This window comes from Branchiostoma floridae, chromosome 8, assembly GCF_000003815.2.
Source record: "Branchiostoma floridae strain S238N-H82 chromosome 8, Bfl_VNyyK, whole genome shotgun sequence".
In the NCBI taxonomy this organism is placed as follows: Eukaryota; Metazoa; Chordata; class Leptocardii; order Amphioxiformes; family Branchiostomatidae; genus Branchiostoma; species Branchiostoma floridae.
Window position 1 is genome coordinate 18,421,019 of NC_049986.1, and position 12,865 is coordinate 18,433,883.

The 12,865-nt window shown below is 41.6% G+C and overlaps 1 protein-coding gene across 12 annotated transcripts in view; it reads right to left on the reverse strand.

Moving 5' to 3' along the window:
• LOC118421467 (leukocyte elastase inhibitor-like) overlaps positions 1 to 10,875 on the reverse strand; it is a gene marked incomplete at its 5' end in the record, with an annotated part of 18,033 nt that extends 7,158 nt beyond the window's left edge. For 3 of the 12 annotated variants that reach the window (XM_035828772.1, XM_035828779.1, XM_035828781.1), the window contains 7 exon segments: positions 5,843 to 5,998; positions 6,869 to 6,997; positions 7,612 to 7,735; positions 8,205 to 8,313; positions 9,346 to 9,452; positions 9,735 to 9,858; positions 10,635 to 10,875. In XM_035828772.1, coding sequence (XP_035684665.1) covers positions 5,843 to 5,998; positions 6,869 to 6,997; positions 7,612 to 7,735; positions 8,205 to 8,313; positions 9,346 to 9,452; positions 9,735 to 9,858; positions 10,635 to 10,693 — 808 coding nt within the window. 12 annotated transcript variants of the gene reach the window in all.
• Between the last annotated feature and the right edge of the window lie 1,990 nt (positions 10,876 to 12,865).

A 12,865-nucleotide genomic window follows, 5' to 3' on the forward strand; every position in this document is an offset into this window, starting at 1 on the left:
TGGGGGGGGGGTGTTCCCCTATGGAGGGATCCTAGACCAGGTGAATGTTGTGATTTAGCCTTGCAACACTCTTTTTCATTCTTTTTGCCTTTTCTATGATTGTCCCTATCCACACGAGTAGTCATTATATACCTTTCAGGGCCCTTGAATAGACTTTAGGCTTGCCTTGAAAGTGTCTAGAAAGGGGATGTAGGAGTCTAAGTGAAGGGAACAATGTCTCCATTAGCTTAGGTGACCAACTTTTGGCTTTATTCACTTGTTTCTGTCAAATTCCACCTGTAGCCAGCATCCCTAGCCCAGGTCCACAGTGCAGGCCTGGCACAGGTAGGTCATCAATCCCCAGGGGAGTGTTTCTTATCAGAGGTCTTTGATATTGATGGTTTTTACTTCACACCCCTACCCCGCAGTGGGTGACATGATTGACATCTGTCAATTGTGAACTTGAATTTACTAGAAGGGGTGACGTAAGCATTAGCGCAGGCGCCTAGAGCCCACGGTGAGAGATCGCAAATAAAAACAAGGCTTTAAACCATTGAAAAGCCTTTCTTGGTGGGATTTTATGCGAAATCTGGGCATTTTGGGGGTGGCTGCAGTAGGAAAGACCCTACACTGGTAGAATTAGTTGTAAAAAATGACCTTTCTCCATCGAGGGGGTTTCCGCACCCCCCTGAAATAGTGGTATCGTCACCAGAATGGTGTTTTCAGCCAAATGGGCCAATCCAAGGGCTCTAATCAGGGGGGTGTATCAAAAGATTAGCCGTATAGAAATTCTTGCCAAGGAATTTGCCGAGACTGGATGTAGTAGGCTATCATTTGAAGGTAAGTTTGTATGGCTTGAACTTTTTATTCTTGAGATAATTGCATATTTGTTTCCTCAACTCTCCCATTGGAACGCATGTATTAGTGGGTGAAATTCTAATGTCATCGTCTCCCCTGTACCATAGCACATTGCAACATCATCACCACCCCTGCAAATAGAAAGCACCCTTTCAAGCCTTTTAATATAGCGCTGATTGGGATCCCTCTGTGTAGTAAAGTACTGGCAAAGACTAAAGCACTCACATCTCGACACACCCTAGCCTTATATACAGGTCAATGCACTGTCAACAACACAATATGACTGTACCACGGGTGCACCCTAAGACAATAGATCATACAGCTGAAGGCTGTTCTTTCTTATTGAACACCAACTATACCTACATTAGACAACACATTTGTGTAACGGGGGCCACCCTAAGATGCCCCCTGTCCTAAGATGCCCCAATTTTTTGCCGATCATATTATATTAAGTACGCCGTGTTTGTTGCCACTGACTATGATGATTAGAAAGGTAAATAAGCCAAGTCCAAACAAACAGCTTTTTTTGTCTATCAAAAAATATTTACACATATTCACTTCCCTTTTTTTTGAAGACAGAATTTTCACAATAATGTAGGTAGCGTCGAATCACTGTGCTCACCTGTTACTAAGTATTGGTGGCTCGTGTCCATAAATATACAACCAGTACAAAACAGCCACACAACTGTCATACACATAAGAAATAAAGCTTCACAAAACACTACAAATATTGGTCTTCAAATGTTTGTTGAGAAGAAGACTGGCCATAGAAAAAACAACATAAGCATCACTGCCGTTGTTTTCCCCAGGGAGTGTGGCCCCGCAGATGGTAGAAGAAGCGAACGCCCAAAAGATTTGTTGCTCTAACAAATGATCCGTACTGTCTATAAAAATGAAACTTCACAGAGTGATGTCGAATATGTTTCCCAATACGTACGAAGAGTTTTTTCGTGATTTTGACGTTGTTGTTTTTCGTAATGATTTTGTTAGCCGGGCCGCCGCATTCAGTGCATTTCGCTCATTTCCCATGAAGACCTGGATGGTGAAAGATTTAGCCCTCCTCGCGGGAGACAAGAAGCACACACAATCACAATTCTACTGTCAAAAGAAAGCTAATATATCATAGAAATAAAATGTGTATTTATTGTTATCTGAATTGGTCACCAGCTTCCGAAAAGACAAAATTGCAAAAGGGGGGCAAGTTAGGGCGCACTGTCTAGCGCAGCACAAAATCAGAAGTTATATTCACGAAAACGTCCTCAGTGTTTGCCACTTGTAACTAGGAGGGTGAAGGGTTCATGAACCATATGAATGCAGTCCTTATCCTATGTTCTTAAGATAAATGTGTTAAAGATTCATTGATCAAAACTTGACCACTCTCTGGCAACTAGTGATGGAGCGCCATGAGTTCGAGCGCATAAAAAGGGGGGGCATCTTAGGGCGGCCCCCGTTATAACATTGTTGAGTAGAAGACTGGCTGATATGTACATGCAAATGTATGTCCAAACATTCTTTTATCAGTTGTCTGTAGATAATGGTAAGCTAAGACTTTACAAGACTGTCAAATGTATAATTAGCATAGTACAATGTCATATATTTTTGTGTTCCTTTAAAGCTATAAGCTGCTGAAAGGCCCGGTTTCTTTGATATATGAATAAGCTAAAAACAAGTTTAAAAAAGCTGCAAATGTCAAACAGCCTCTCTCGTTGGTCTACAACAGCAATAGCCTGGGTACCATCTGGATAGTAGTTCGCTACTTTGCAGTTTGGAATCAGACTTTAGAGATGTCAAGGCTCCCAGACGGATAGCAGAGAATTTGCCATAGAAGAGAACAGAGTTAGAACGGTTGTCCCTGATGAGGAACAGGAAGGGATGATCGACTTCAAAGGAATGAAGATCTGGATCAATCGCACCGCTGAAGCCGCAGCCCACACCTGCAAGCAAAAAACACACAGGTGCACTCACTGCAGCATGTTTTTGCACTCTAAGTACACTGACATAGTTTCATACTGAAGGCTAGCTGAAAGCTGTTCAACAAATCATACTATTACTAGAGATTTTTTTAAATGTGAGCAGCGATATTTACTGCATGTATGTGTAACCCTCACAAGAAATGGCAAATAAAGGATAAAGGAAGTCAGTGAGTGAGTGTGAGTGTAGAAAAATCACACGTATGGAGGAGTCAAAATTGTAGTTCTCAAAAAAAAAACTTACACCCTTGCAAATATAAAGTCTAAAAAGGTGGTGTATACGATTAGGCTTCAGGCTTGTACATTCTGCCTAAGAAGAGAACAGAGTTGGAGCGGTTGTCTCGGATGAGAAACAGGAAGGGATGGTCGGCAACAAACTCTGGAGGACCTTCAAGGTCCAGGGCACATAGCATCATCACCACACCTGTAATAACAGAACACTTTTTCAAGACTTCAGGCCGCCAGAACGAAAATGTTCTAATGTGTGTCTTTTTACCTTGAGATCAACGGTAAGGACATAAAACACCTTTTCAAGTCTGTGCCAAAAAAAACCCACAATATTCTCACAATGACGGTAGACTTAGTCTAGCATATAGGAAATATCATATTATATACACTCACACACTCACTCATGATGAACTCTACAAGCAAACAAACCCCTTTCAAATCTTCTTAGGTTATACACACTGCACAGGTCACCATACTTGAATACTGGCATACTGGATGGTTGCACTGTACATGCTCAAGTCAGTGTCTATAGTTACACACATAAGGCTTTCATATTCAAGCCAAGCTCAAAGCTGTGGCTCAGCATCTGTTACCAAGGATTTCCATGCAAGCATATAATAGTAAACCTCAACATTGACTACAAGCACATTTGATCCTTACAACATGAGGAGTAATGGACAAACAATCGGTTAGTGAGTGGGTGAGTGTGAGTATAGAAAGCAACTGGCCAACACCTGGTGCAAAGCAACAATGGACTCTAAATTGAAGACCTTTAATGACAATCATGAAGTTACCCTTGAAAGTATGAAGATTGTATAAAAAGGTGGTGTTTACAATCAGGCTTGAGGCTTGCTCATTCTGCCAAAGAAGAGAACAGAGTTGCTGCGGTTGTCTTTGATGAGAAATATGAAGGGATGGTCAGCGATGAACGGTGTGGGAGGGCGCGGCATACATCGATTCATCATCATCACACCTGGAACCAAATGTGTCTGACTCATCTTGTGTTTTTGTACAAGGTTTTGGACAAAGTCACAAGTCACTAAATATTTTTTAATTGATGGTGCTGAAGGTTCTGATTCTTTATTTAATAATCAAATTATTCAATTTGGAGATCACAAAATTTCAAATCACTTCAGAATCTCAAATTAATTCACTGTGTGTTGCATCATGGTTTCTGCATTTTTCCTAAGAAGAGGACAGAGTTGGAGCAGTTGTCTCTGATGAGAAACAAGAAGGAACAGACGGCAACAAACTGTGGAGTATCTTCAAGAACTAGAGCACATCACATCATCATCACACCTGTAAATTGTAATAAGAAATCACCTTGATGTATTTCAAACCTTCAAGCCAGCAAAGAGCTAAAATGTTCTGACTCACAATCCTTTTACCTAATGAGACCAAAAGTCAGGCTATAACCTATATATACATGTACACACTCACCCATGGCCTCATATACAATGTGTTAGAAAAAGATTCAACAGTTATTGATGGAATGTTAATGTGCAGCTGTTGGGACATTGGCGCTCTGCCATGGGGGGAATTCATGAACATGACTGTGTTAACTGCCTTTTCAAGGGGCACAATGTCAGGGCGTGGTGGGCATCAAATACTGCGCCACACAGACATCTCACAATGTGTCAGATGCTGATGCAAATCATAAGGACTGCATTGCAAAGAAGAAGATCTGACAGGCTATTTCCATGGTCCAGCCAAAGGGACTGAGAGAGCAGGGGTGTAAATTGTAAAGCAACAGCATGCTTGTACTTGTACTCAACAAGTAAAATGCCCAAGCTCAAAGCAACAGATGTGGGAAAAGCTTTCAAGCCTTCTGACATTGCTGAAGTTGTTGAACAGCCAGAAGCTGTAAAATGAAAGACCTCAGCTTTGATTCAAGCCGTGGGGTGTGAAAGCCGTCCACAGAAAAGCACAGAGTTGGACAGGTTGTCTCTGATCAGGAAGAGGCAAGGGTGATCCACACTGAACTCCAGAGGTGGGAAGAGTGGTGCAGATTCTGTCACCATGAGAACACCTTAGAACCACACACAAATCACAACAGCCAACCTCAGACCTAATTGCTGGTGTTTCTTAAGTACAGTCTAACTTCATATTATAATGTAGAGTATGTATGGCTATTTGGTATATTCAACCCAAATGTATTTTACCCATTCCTCAGCAGTACAATAAAGAAAGAGGTTAGAAAAAGTTAAATATTAAAAGCAAAAAAAAGCAGCACAACATCAATGACAACACAACAGGCAGAGCTAGAAACAGGTCTGACTGAGAAAGACTCAAAGACAAAATGCACTTCCTCCAGTTCTATTGGTGAAGCTTGCCACACAGAGCACGAGGGAGCCATCATGGCAACTGGAGCCAAGAACTCAAGGCGGGTCTTAAGCTATTCACTCAGGCAGGTACATACATGTACAGTATGTGTAGTATACCGGTATGTATGGATGCATGTGAGACAGCTTGTTTCAGCCACAGAGAATTTGAACAAGCATGAGGTGCATGCTGGTGGTTGTTGTAAGTTGGCACAGAAGGGGGTTTTTGGACTTCCCATATTGATGTCTCTAATAAACCAAGTATTCTTCATAAATACACTTATGAATTTCTTAACTTATTTGATTCCTTTCTTTCTTCCTTCCTTCCTTCTTCCTTCCTTCCTTCCTTCCTTCCTTCCTTCCTTTTCTTCTTCCAATCATTCTTTCTTTCCTTCCCCTTCCTTTTTTTCTTCCCCTCTCTCCTTTCCTTCACATGTCCCCCTTATGATAATGAAGATACTAATAATGATTACAGTAATACAGTACCTGTGGCAGCGGCAGCCTCTGTCCCTTCTTCGTTGACCTCCACAAAAGCCTTGTGCACGACAGCAGAGATGAAGAGATCCTTGCTTCCTGACATGCCAGAAAAATCTGCTGCATCGCTGAAAGCCTCTCCCATACCCATCTTCTTCAGGGTGTCACCTGCATTTTCAGTCACAATTGAAGATAAACACATTGTTATTTCTCATTGATATTTCTATGACAATGTTGTTTGCATGAATTGTTATTGTTATATCCTTCTCATAGGTAAGCCCTCTTTTACAGTGTTGTGGGTTTGCACCATGGAGTGTTAGAACGATGTACAGGCCCTATTTCTGAGTGTTATACTTAGCACCACCATGGACAGGCCTGTTTCTGAGTGTTATATCTATCATCATGGCAGGCCCTGTTTCTGAATGTTACATTTTGTATATCTAGCACCATGGACAGGCCCTGTTTCTGAGTGTTACACTTAGCACTATGGACAGGCCCTGTTTCTGAGTATTATACAGCACCAAGGACAGGCCCTGTTACTGAGTGTTAAAAACTCCAAGGACAGGCCCTGTTTCTGAGTGTTATATAGCACCAAGGACAGGCCCTGTTTCTGAGTGTTATGTCTAGCACAATAGACAGGCCCTGTTTCTGAGTGTTATAGCACCATGGACAGGCCTGGTTTCTGAGTGTTACACTTAGCACCAAGGAAAGGCCCAGTTTCTGAGTGGCCTAGCTGACCATGTGTCCCTTACTTTAAGGTAGAGTAGATCCTTTGACAAGCATAAAATTCTGAATCACCAGGGATGCTACTAGACCACATGTGGTCACAGTCTTCAACTGTGACCTGTCTGATAGCAATTTCCCACCTCAAAATACCTTAGAATTCCCAATTCTAATCTAAAGTTATCTAAAAGAAAACTACACACCATACACGGGGGAAGGCCCCCTTTCTACACCGCCCCCCCCTCCTTAGCTGGTTGCTCTGTTCTCTTCCAAGTTTTCCAAGAAAACCCCCTGGTCTCCTTGTCACAGACTTACCCAGCCCAAACTCCTGCTCCAGTTTGAAGCGGGGCAGCAGCAGGTTGACCTTGGTGCTGTACATCTTGCTGCTGACAGTCTGCAAGGTCGCTGCTGTCAGAGAGGACTCCAGGTCCTTAATGCCCTCCACTGTAAGAACAAGCTAAGAACTTTAATTCTAGGCACGAATACATAGATGGGGTTCATGTGGCATAACTGTAGGGTGCCGGATCTTTCCCAAGGACTCCGACTTATCGATGGAATGGCAGCATGGCATTTTTTCAGAATAAGACTCTCCCATGGACTATTACACTTTGATGTAGGGGGTTTCTAATACTTAATTGCGGTCTCAGTGGTTCAGGGTTTTAGCCAGCTCGAATTTTTTTTCCGTCAGCCAATTAAAATCGTCGCAAAAACAGCAAAAATTAATTAGAAGGACTGAACTGAAAAACAGGTTTTAATGAGATTGGGCGCGAAAGGGCGCCGACACGCATTGTCAACAATCCTAACAATAGCAAAACAAACAGTATGTGGCTTTTACGGCCGTGGACAGCGTCCCCAAGCCGCCTGGAGCTTTCACCAAGGATTTTTGTCCGTCAAAGTTGACGGATTTGTTTTATAATTTTTCCGTCAGACGCAAATTCCGTCAATTGACGGAAAAACGGACGCTGGCTAGACCCCTGCAGTGGTTTTTTAGTGGGTTTATAACACCTACTTCATTGTTTCCCGAGACAGAAGGATGCCAACAAACAACCCAAACTCACCTGCATCTGGCAGAAAGATGAGCATGCTCAGCTCCTTCTCCACATAAGGCAGCTCCAAGACACGACACTTCAGATCCTCGAAGACGCCGTAGTTGAAGTTGGCCTCTTTTCTCATCATCTTCACCTATATCCCGACACGTTTTTAATAAACTATGGTCAAAATAAACTTCAGCATGGAAAACAGCACTGTCCAAAAGGGTTTAAGATGCTGTTACAATAAGAATGGAACTACATTGTATTCAGACAAACACAGCAATGCGGGAGTACATATTTTAATGACACATTACACATGTACGTATATATCAAATTGTTTTTGTTCGTATTTGTTTGTATTGCATAACCTATAAACTGCATTATGGCATAACACAACGTTTGTACTTTTGTACTGAACAGTAAATGACCTTGGGAACGGTGAAATGCTTCAGACACTCTTCAACGAGATCTGCTCAGTTTCAATGACGAAAGGTGAGTCGATGCTGCCTGAAACGTCTGACTATTTCCAAAATCATATTCAGTTCAGAGTATTACTATTCGGTGTACAATGTATCTTATTACCTGGATGTCTGACCTTCATAAACAAATGAACAATTTACCTTGACTTTCTCATTATTGTTGATGTTGAAGTCCCGGTCGCGGGTCATATTTGCATCAAACTGCTCGTCCCAGTTCCCCTTGAAGTAGATGGCATTCACCAGGACTAACCTACAACACAGCAGCAGTTTCACACGTCATTCTACAAGTTGATTAAAGTTTCTACTGTAACAATAACTATAATGCTGAATCACCTTTATCCGAAGATAACCTATATCCGTTGTTTGTATAAAAGCGTATTTAGGGACATGAAGTTGACGGACGGTGGTTTCAAATCGGAACATTTTGAAACTGTTGCAAATTTGAAACCACATTCCGCAGATTTAATACTCCTAAATGTGCTGCTTTTTAAGACAATGGATAAAGGTCACCCTGCGGAACTAGCGTTACATCATGAAAAAAGGAGAACTACAAAAAACGCTAATTCACCTTTTTTGTTGGGTAACCTAGATTCGTTGTTTTGAAAAGCTGGGTATTTAGAGATTTCAGGTCAACGACGTGGGTTTCAAATGTCAACATTTTCAAGATATTCCAATGAGAAACTACCTTCCATTGACTTAACAGTCCCCAAGTACCCTATCTTTATATACAATAGATATAGGTTACCCTACGGATAAAGGTGAACTAACGTTAATACATTCTGACACTAGCAGCTGTTTAACTGTTTGTTTTGTTAATTTCCTGACAATTTTTTTAAATTTTTTTGTCAAGACAATTGAAAAGATAAGATGTGATAGTGGTATCACTTAATGATTAAAAGTTACAATTATATCGCCAATAAGGTTTCATTCTTAGGCCACATCAATTCAATTTCTTGGTTCACAGATTCACTCGCTCCTATTTTTTGGAAAAAAAAATAAAAATAAAAATTACCACTCAGCAAGTTTTCACCATTAATGAAACCTTTCATCAACTTTCAGATGTAGCAAATTGGCCTTTATATCATAAGCTCCTTAATGTGTGGGTACAGGTGCTGTTTGCACAATAATAGTGTTTTTGTACTTTTTTCAAGTTGAAAACTTTTTTTCTTTATGTTTTGGATTAGCCGTTACCTATACCCCAACCATTTTACAATGTTCATTTTTATTTTTATTTCGCCCTTTCGCTCCGTGTGGCCTTATATCAGGAAAAAAAACTACATACCTTGTCATTGCATCCACTGCTCCGGCCGGGATCAGGTCTTTGATCTTGTTCTTGGTTTGCTCCTCCACCCACTGGTTGATGGTTCCTCGAACCTGCTCAGCTGCGCCCTGCAAAATGTAAGTGGATTTTGATAAGGTGAAGATACTATGGTGTTTGCAGTGTGGGCTTTGAGACGAGCTATAAATTAATTCCTGATAGAGAGAACTTGTTTTACACAGGTGACAAAAAAATCATTGAATTTTCTTTTGGAGGTAACAGTCATTCTATAATTATCTGTATCTATATAGCCGAACACACCAGCTTCGCAGGCACGCAGTGCGGCAGCAGCTGGATATATTACACCGAAGGACCCAACAACATTACTGGACATTTGGAGGGATAAATCTGACCTTGAAGTCCACAGCAGCCAGCTCTGCCCCGTAATTCTTGTTGGTGGCATCCAGGAAGTCCTGTAGGAAACTGTAGGTCTGCTCCCCGTACAGGCGGTTTGCAGTCTGCAGGGTGTACTTGTCACTGTGGGCAAATATCACGTGTCATTCTACAACATACACATGACACTAGTTCGCTTATATATGTTGTCTTGAAATATAGGGTGCTACAAGTTGAGCTACAGGGACATCCAAATTTGTATGTTAGAACACATGAATTCAATAGCATATATGAATACAGTACTAGTAGAAGGCAGTCAATTGCACAACAGATTACAACAGATTACTGCACACTGTTAATTTCACGGAATCTGCAAATCCCAAACCGGTTCGGCCCTTCGCATTATCACACCCAGGGATAAACAAGTCCACTAGCCCGATTGTCCCGGGCAAGTAAAAGTGCTGTTCGGGCAAGCAGAATTGCTTCCCCACTTGCCCAACGGGCAAGTAAGAATTTCCAGATTTGACCCGCTCAAATTACCACTGAGTGTGACAGCACATGGGGCTGAATGCCGGCCTATATTGACCATGTCATTTTTAAGCCAGTAGAGACATCGAGTTTGTTGTTGTTGCTGTCCTCGTTTAACGTCTATTATTTTGCAAGACGTGGTTTCTTAACAAAAGTGAAAATTTATGAAAGTGAAAACACATAGAAAAATGTCATTTAAATTTCGGGCATTAGTGACAATTTGGTTCGGGCAAGTAAATTTTTAATGTACTTGCCCGATAGGACAAGTGAATTTTTGAAAACTTGTCTAACCCTGCACACCACCTTGATAATTGTACAAAATATGCTGGCAAATAAGGTGTGCAATCAAGCGACTTCTACTGTACTTCTAAAGGCCATTACTTAAAGCCAACCTTGCATACAGCTGCTGGTGCAGTTTGGAGAACGTGCCGTGCAGGGTGTCGTTAGGCATGTCCCTGGAAACACAGCGTCCCCTTCATAGCGCCCTCCGTGCTGCCGCGAGCGCCGAGGGACGTCATGGCCAGCGCCACGGAGATGCTGTACGGCGAGAAGAACACGTTTCCGCTGGTTCCGCACAGCTCGCGGTACAGGTTCAGCGCAAACTCCGTGTTCGCTGCACTTAGCTTGTCCATCCTGAAAAGAAACAAATCCATATTCATCATTTTAAATCCTCAGTAGGACCTTAAAGACAAGGAAGAGGGTAGAAACTGGGAACTGTCACCTGAAGCCCAGCAGCATTAATTCATCAATATATAAAAAAAGATCACTGAAATCAAACAGGTTATGAGGATCCCTTTGCTTTCCTACATGGGAAAAAGAGTTAGACCTACTATAATCATAGTGGATATCTAACGCTTAGGTTCACCTTTATCCGCAGGTATCCATTGTATTCATAAAATCTGAGTATCTAGGGCTATCAAGTAAAAAAACTGCAATATTTTGGAAATATTGTGACTTGAAACCACCATGTATTGAATCCAGTGTTTTTTTTTAAAACAACAGATATAGGTTACCATGCAAATAATGGTGAACTAGCATAATTGATTACACCTTTAACCCTGATGGTTCAATCTTTCCAACCTCAGCATTCCAAGTAGCATTCCAATAACCAGCCACCACTGCATGCATACCTGCAAAGCTATCAACTGTGTAATGTTACAATTAAGATATGCAACTCAGAAGAAAGCTTTAGTGTAGTAGAGTCATAGCAATTAAAGCAAATGAAGCATGACCTTTTAATATTGAATATCAGACAGGTGGTTGCTTGGGACCTGGGTATCTACAATGTAAGTGCAGAAAGGAAGGAAAGGGTTTGAACTTAAAGATGATTTAGACCTGATAGGACCGGCCCCTCCCTTGGCTTGCTGGACTTGCTGTTCCATGGTGAATTATGTGAACCACAGTTATAACTCGCTGCTTTCCTAGTCATAACAAGTAAAAAAGACAAACTAGGTAAAGGTAGTCTCATAGCCTTTTTGAGGTCGTAGGTGTAGTAAGTTAATATTTATCCACTGTGTCTACGGCTAATAATATTCTAGTGTAATTCCTAATGTGAGGCAGCAAGGGAAGTTTCATGAAAGCAGATGTGACGTAACTAAAAAGTGTAACAGTACAGATTTTGTCCCTCTGCTTTTCTGAACGCCCGTTTCTTTCTGTTAATTATTAGCTACCTGCATGATCAAATTGACTGATAGTGTTACCGTCGATGCTTGTATTCGCGTTACACATTTTCAGACTACCATATGGGATCATCGTGACTTTATTGCAGCCTTAATGGCCTTTCATGTTCAATATTTTTGTTGCTTTGCTGGGTTGGCTTACAAATTTAAGTTTGGGCAAATAAGATTACTGTATGTGAGTGATGGGTTGGAAACAGTGCAAATCAGGCAATTGAGACGAACTAAAAATTTTCAACAAAAAAAACATAGAAACCGCCATGGAGCCATCCAGAAGGTGACCAGCACATGAGACATAAGCACAAGTTCCTCTTTTTAAGTGTAAAACCATACAGTCTGGTTCCTCATACATGTATTACTTTTAAACTGTAAACATTTAAGGTTTAAGGATGCCAGCAAGGTATTTTATTTCTTTGCAGGATCTGGAGTCAGTCAGTAACACCCTGGTTGAATACACATCAATCTGCAGTCATGTGATGGCAATAAATTGGACATAACTGACGTTAGACTGCGTGTGGGGGGAGGGGTGCTGAAATGATCAAGCTGATTACAGTTCAAGCATTCAGGTCCTAGTCGTCCTAGAGACAGTTGTGATGTCTGTCAGAACTCTATAAATAAGAGTCTAGATAACATTCAATGCGCTTCACTGCAGTCTGGGTGCAGTCTGGGGTGGGGCAAAATTGGTTCACTGCCAGGGATCTATGACAATGGCTGACTGGGGGAAAAATTCTAAAGTTATGGAGTCTCTACCCGTTGCTTGAGTCTCTATAGTCACCAAGCAGACCCTACGGTGCCTTAGAGATAGTATCAAAGCTGGCCAAGGAGTGTAGCCTGCCAAAGGGTCGTTAGTCAAACGGGCACCTCCGGGTGTCGCTATACTTACCAGCTTTGATACTATCTCTAAGGCACCGTAGGGTCTGCTTGGAGACTAGAGTCTCTACCCGCTT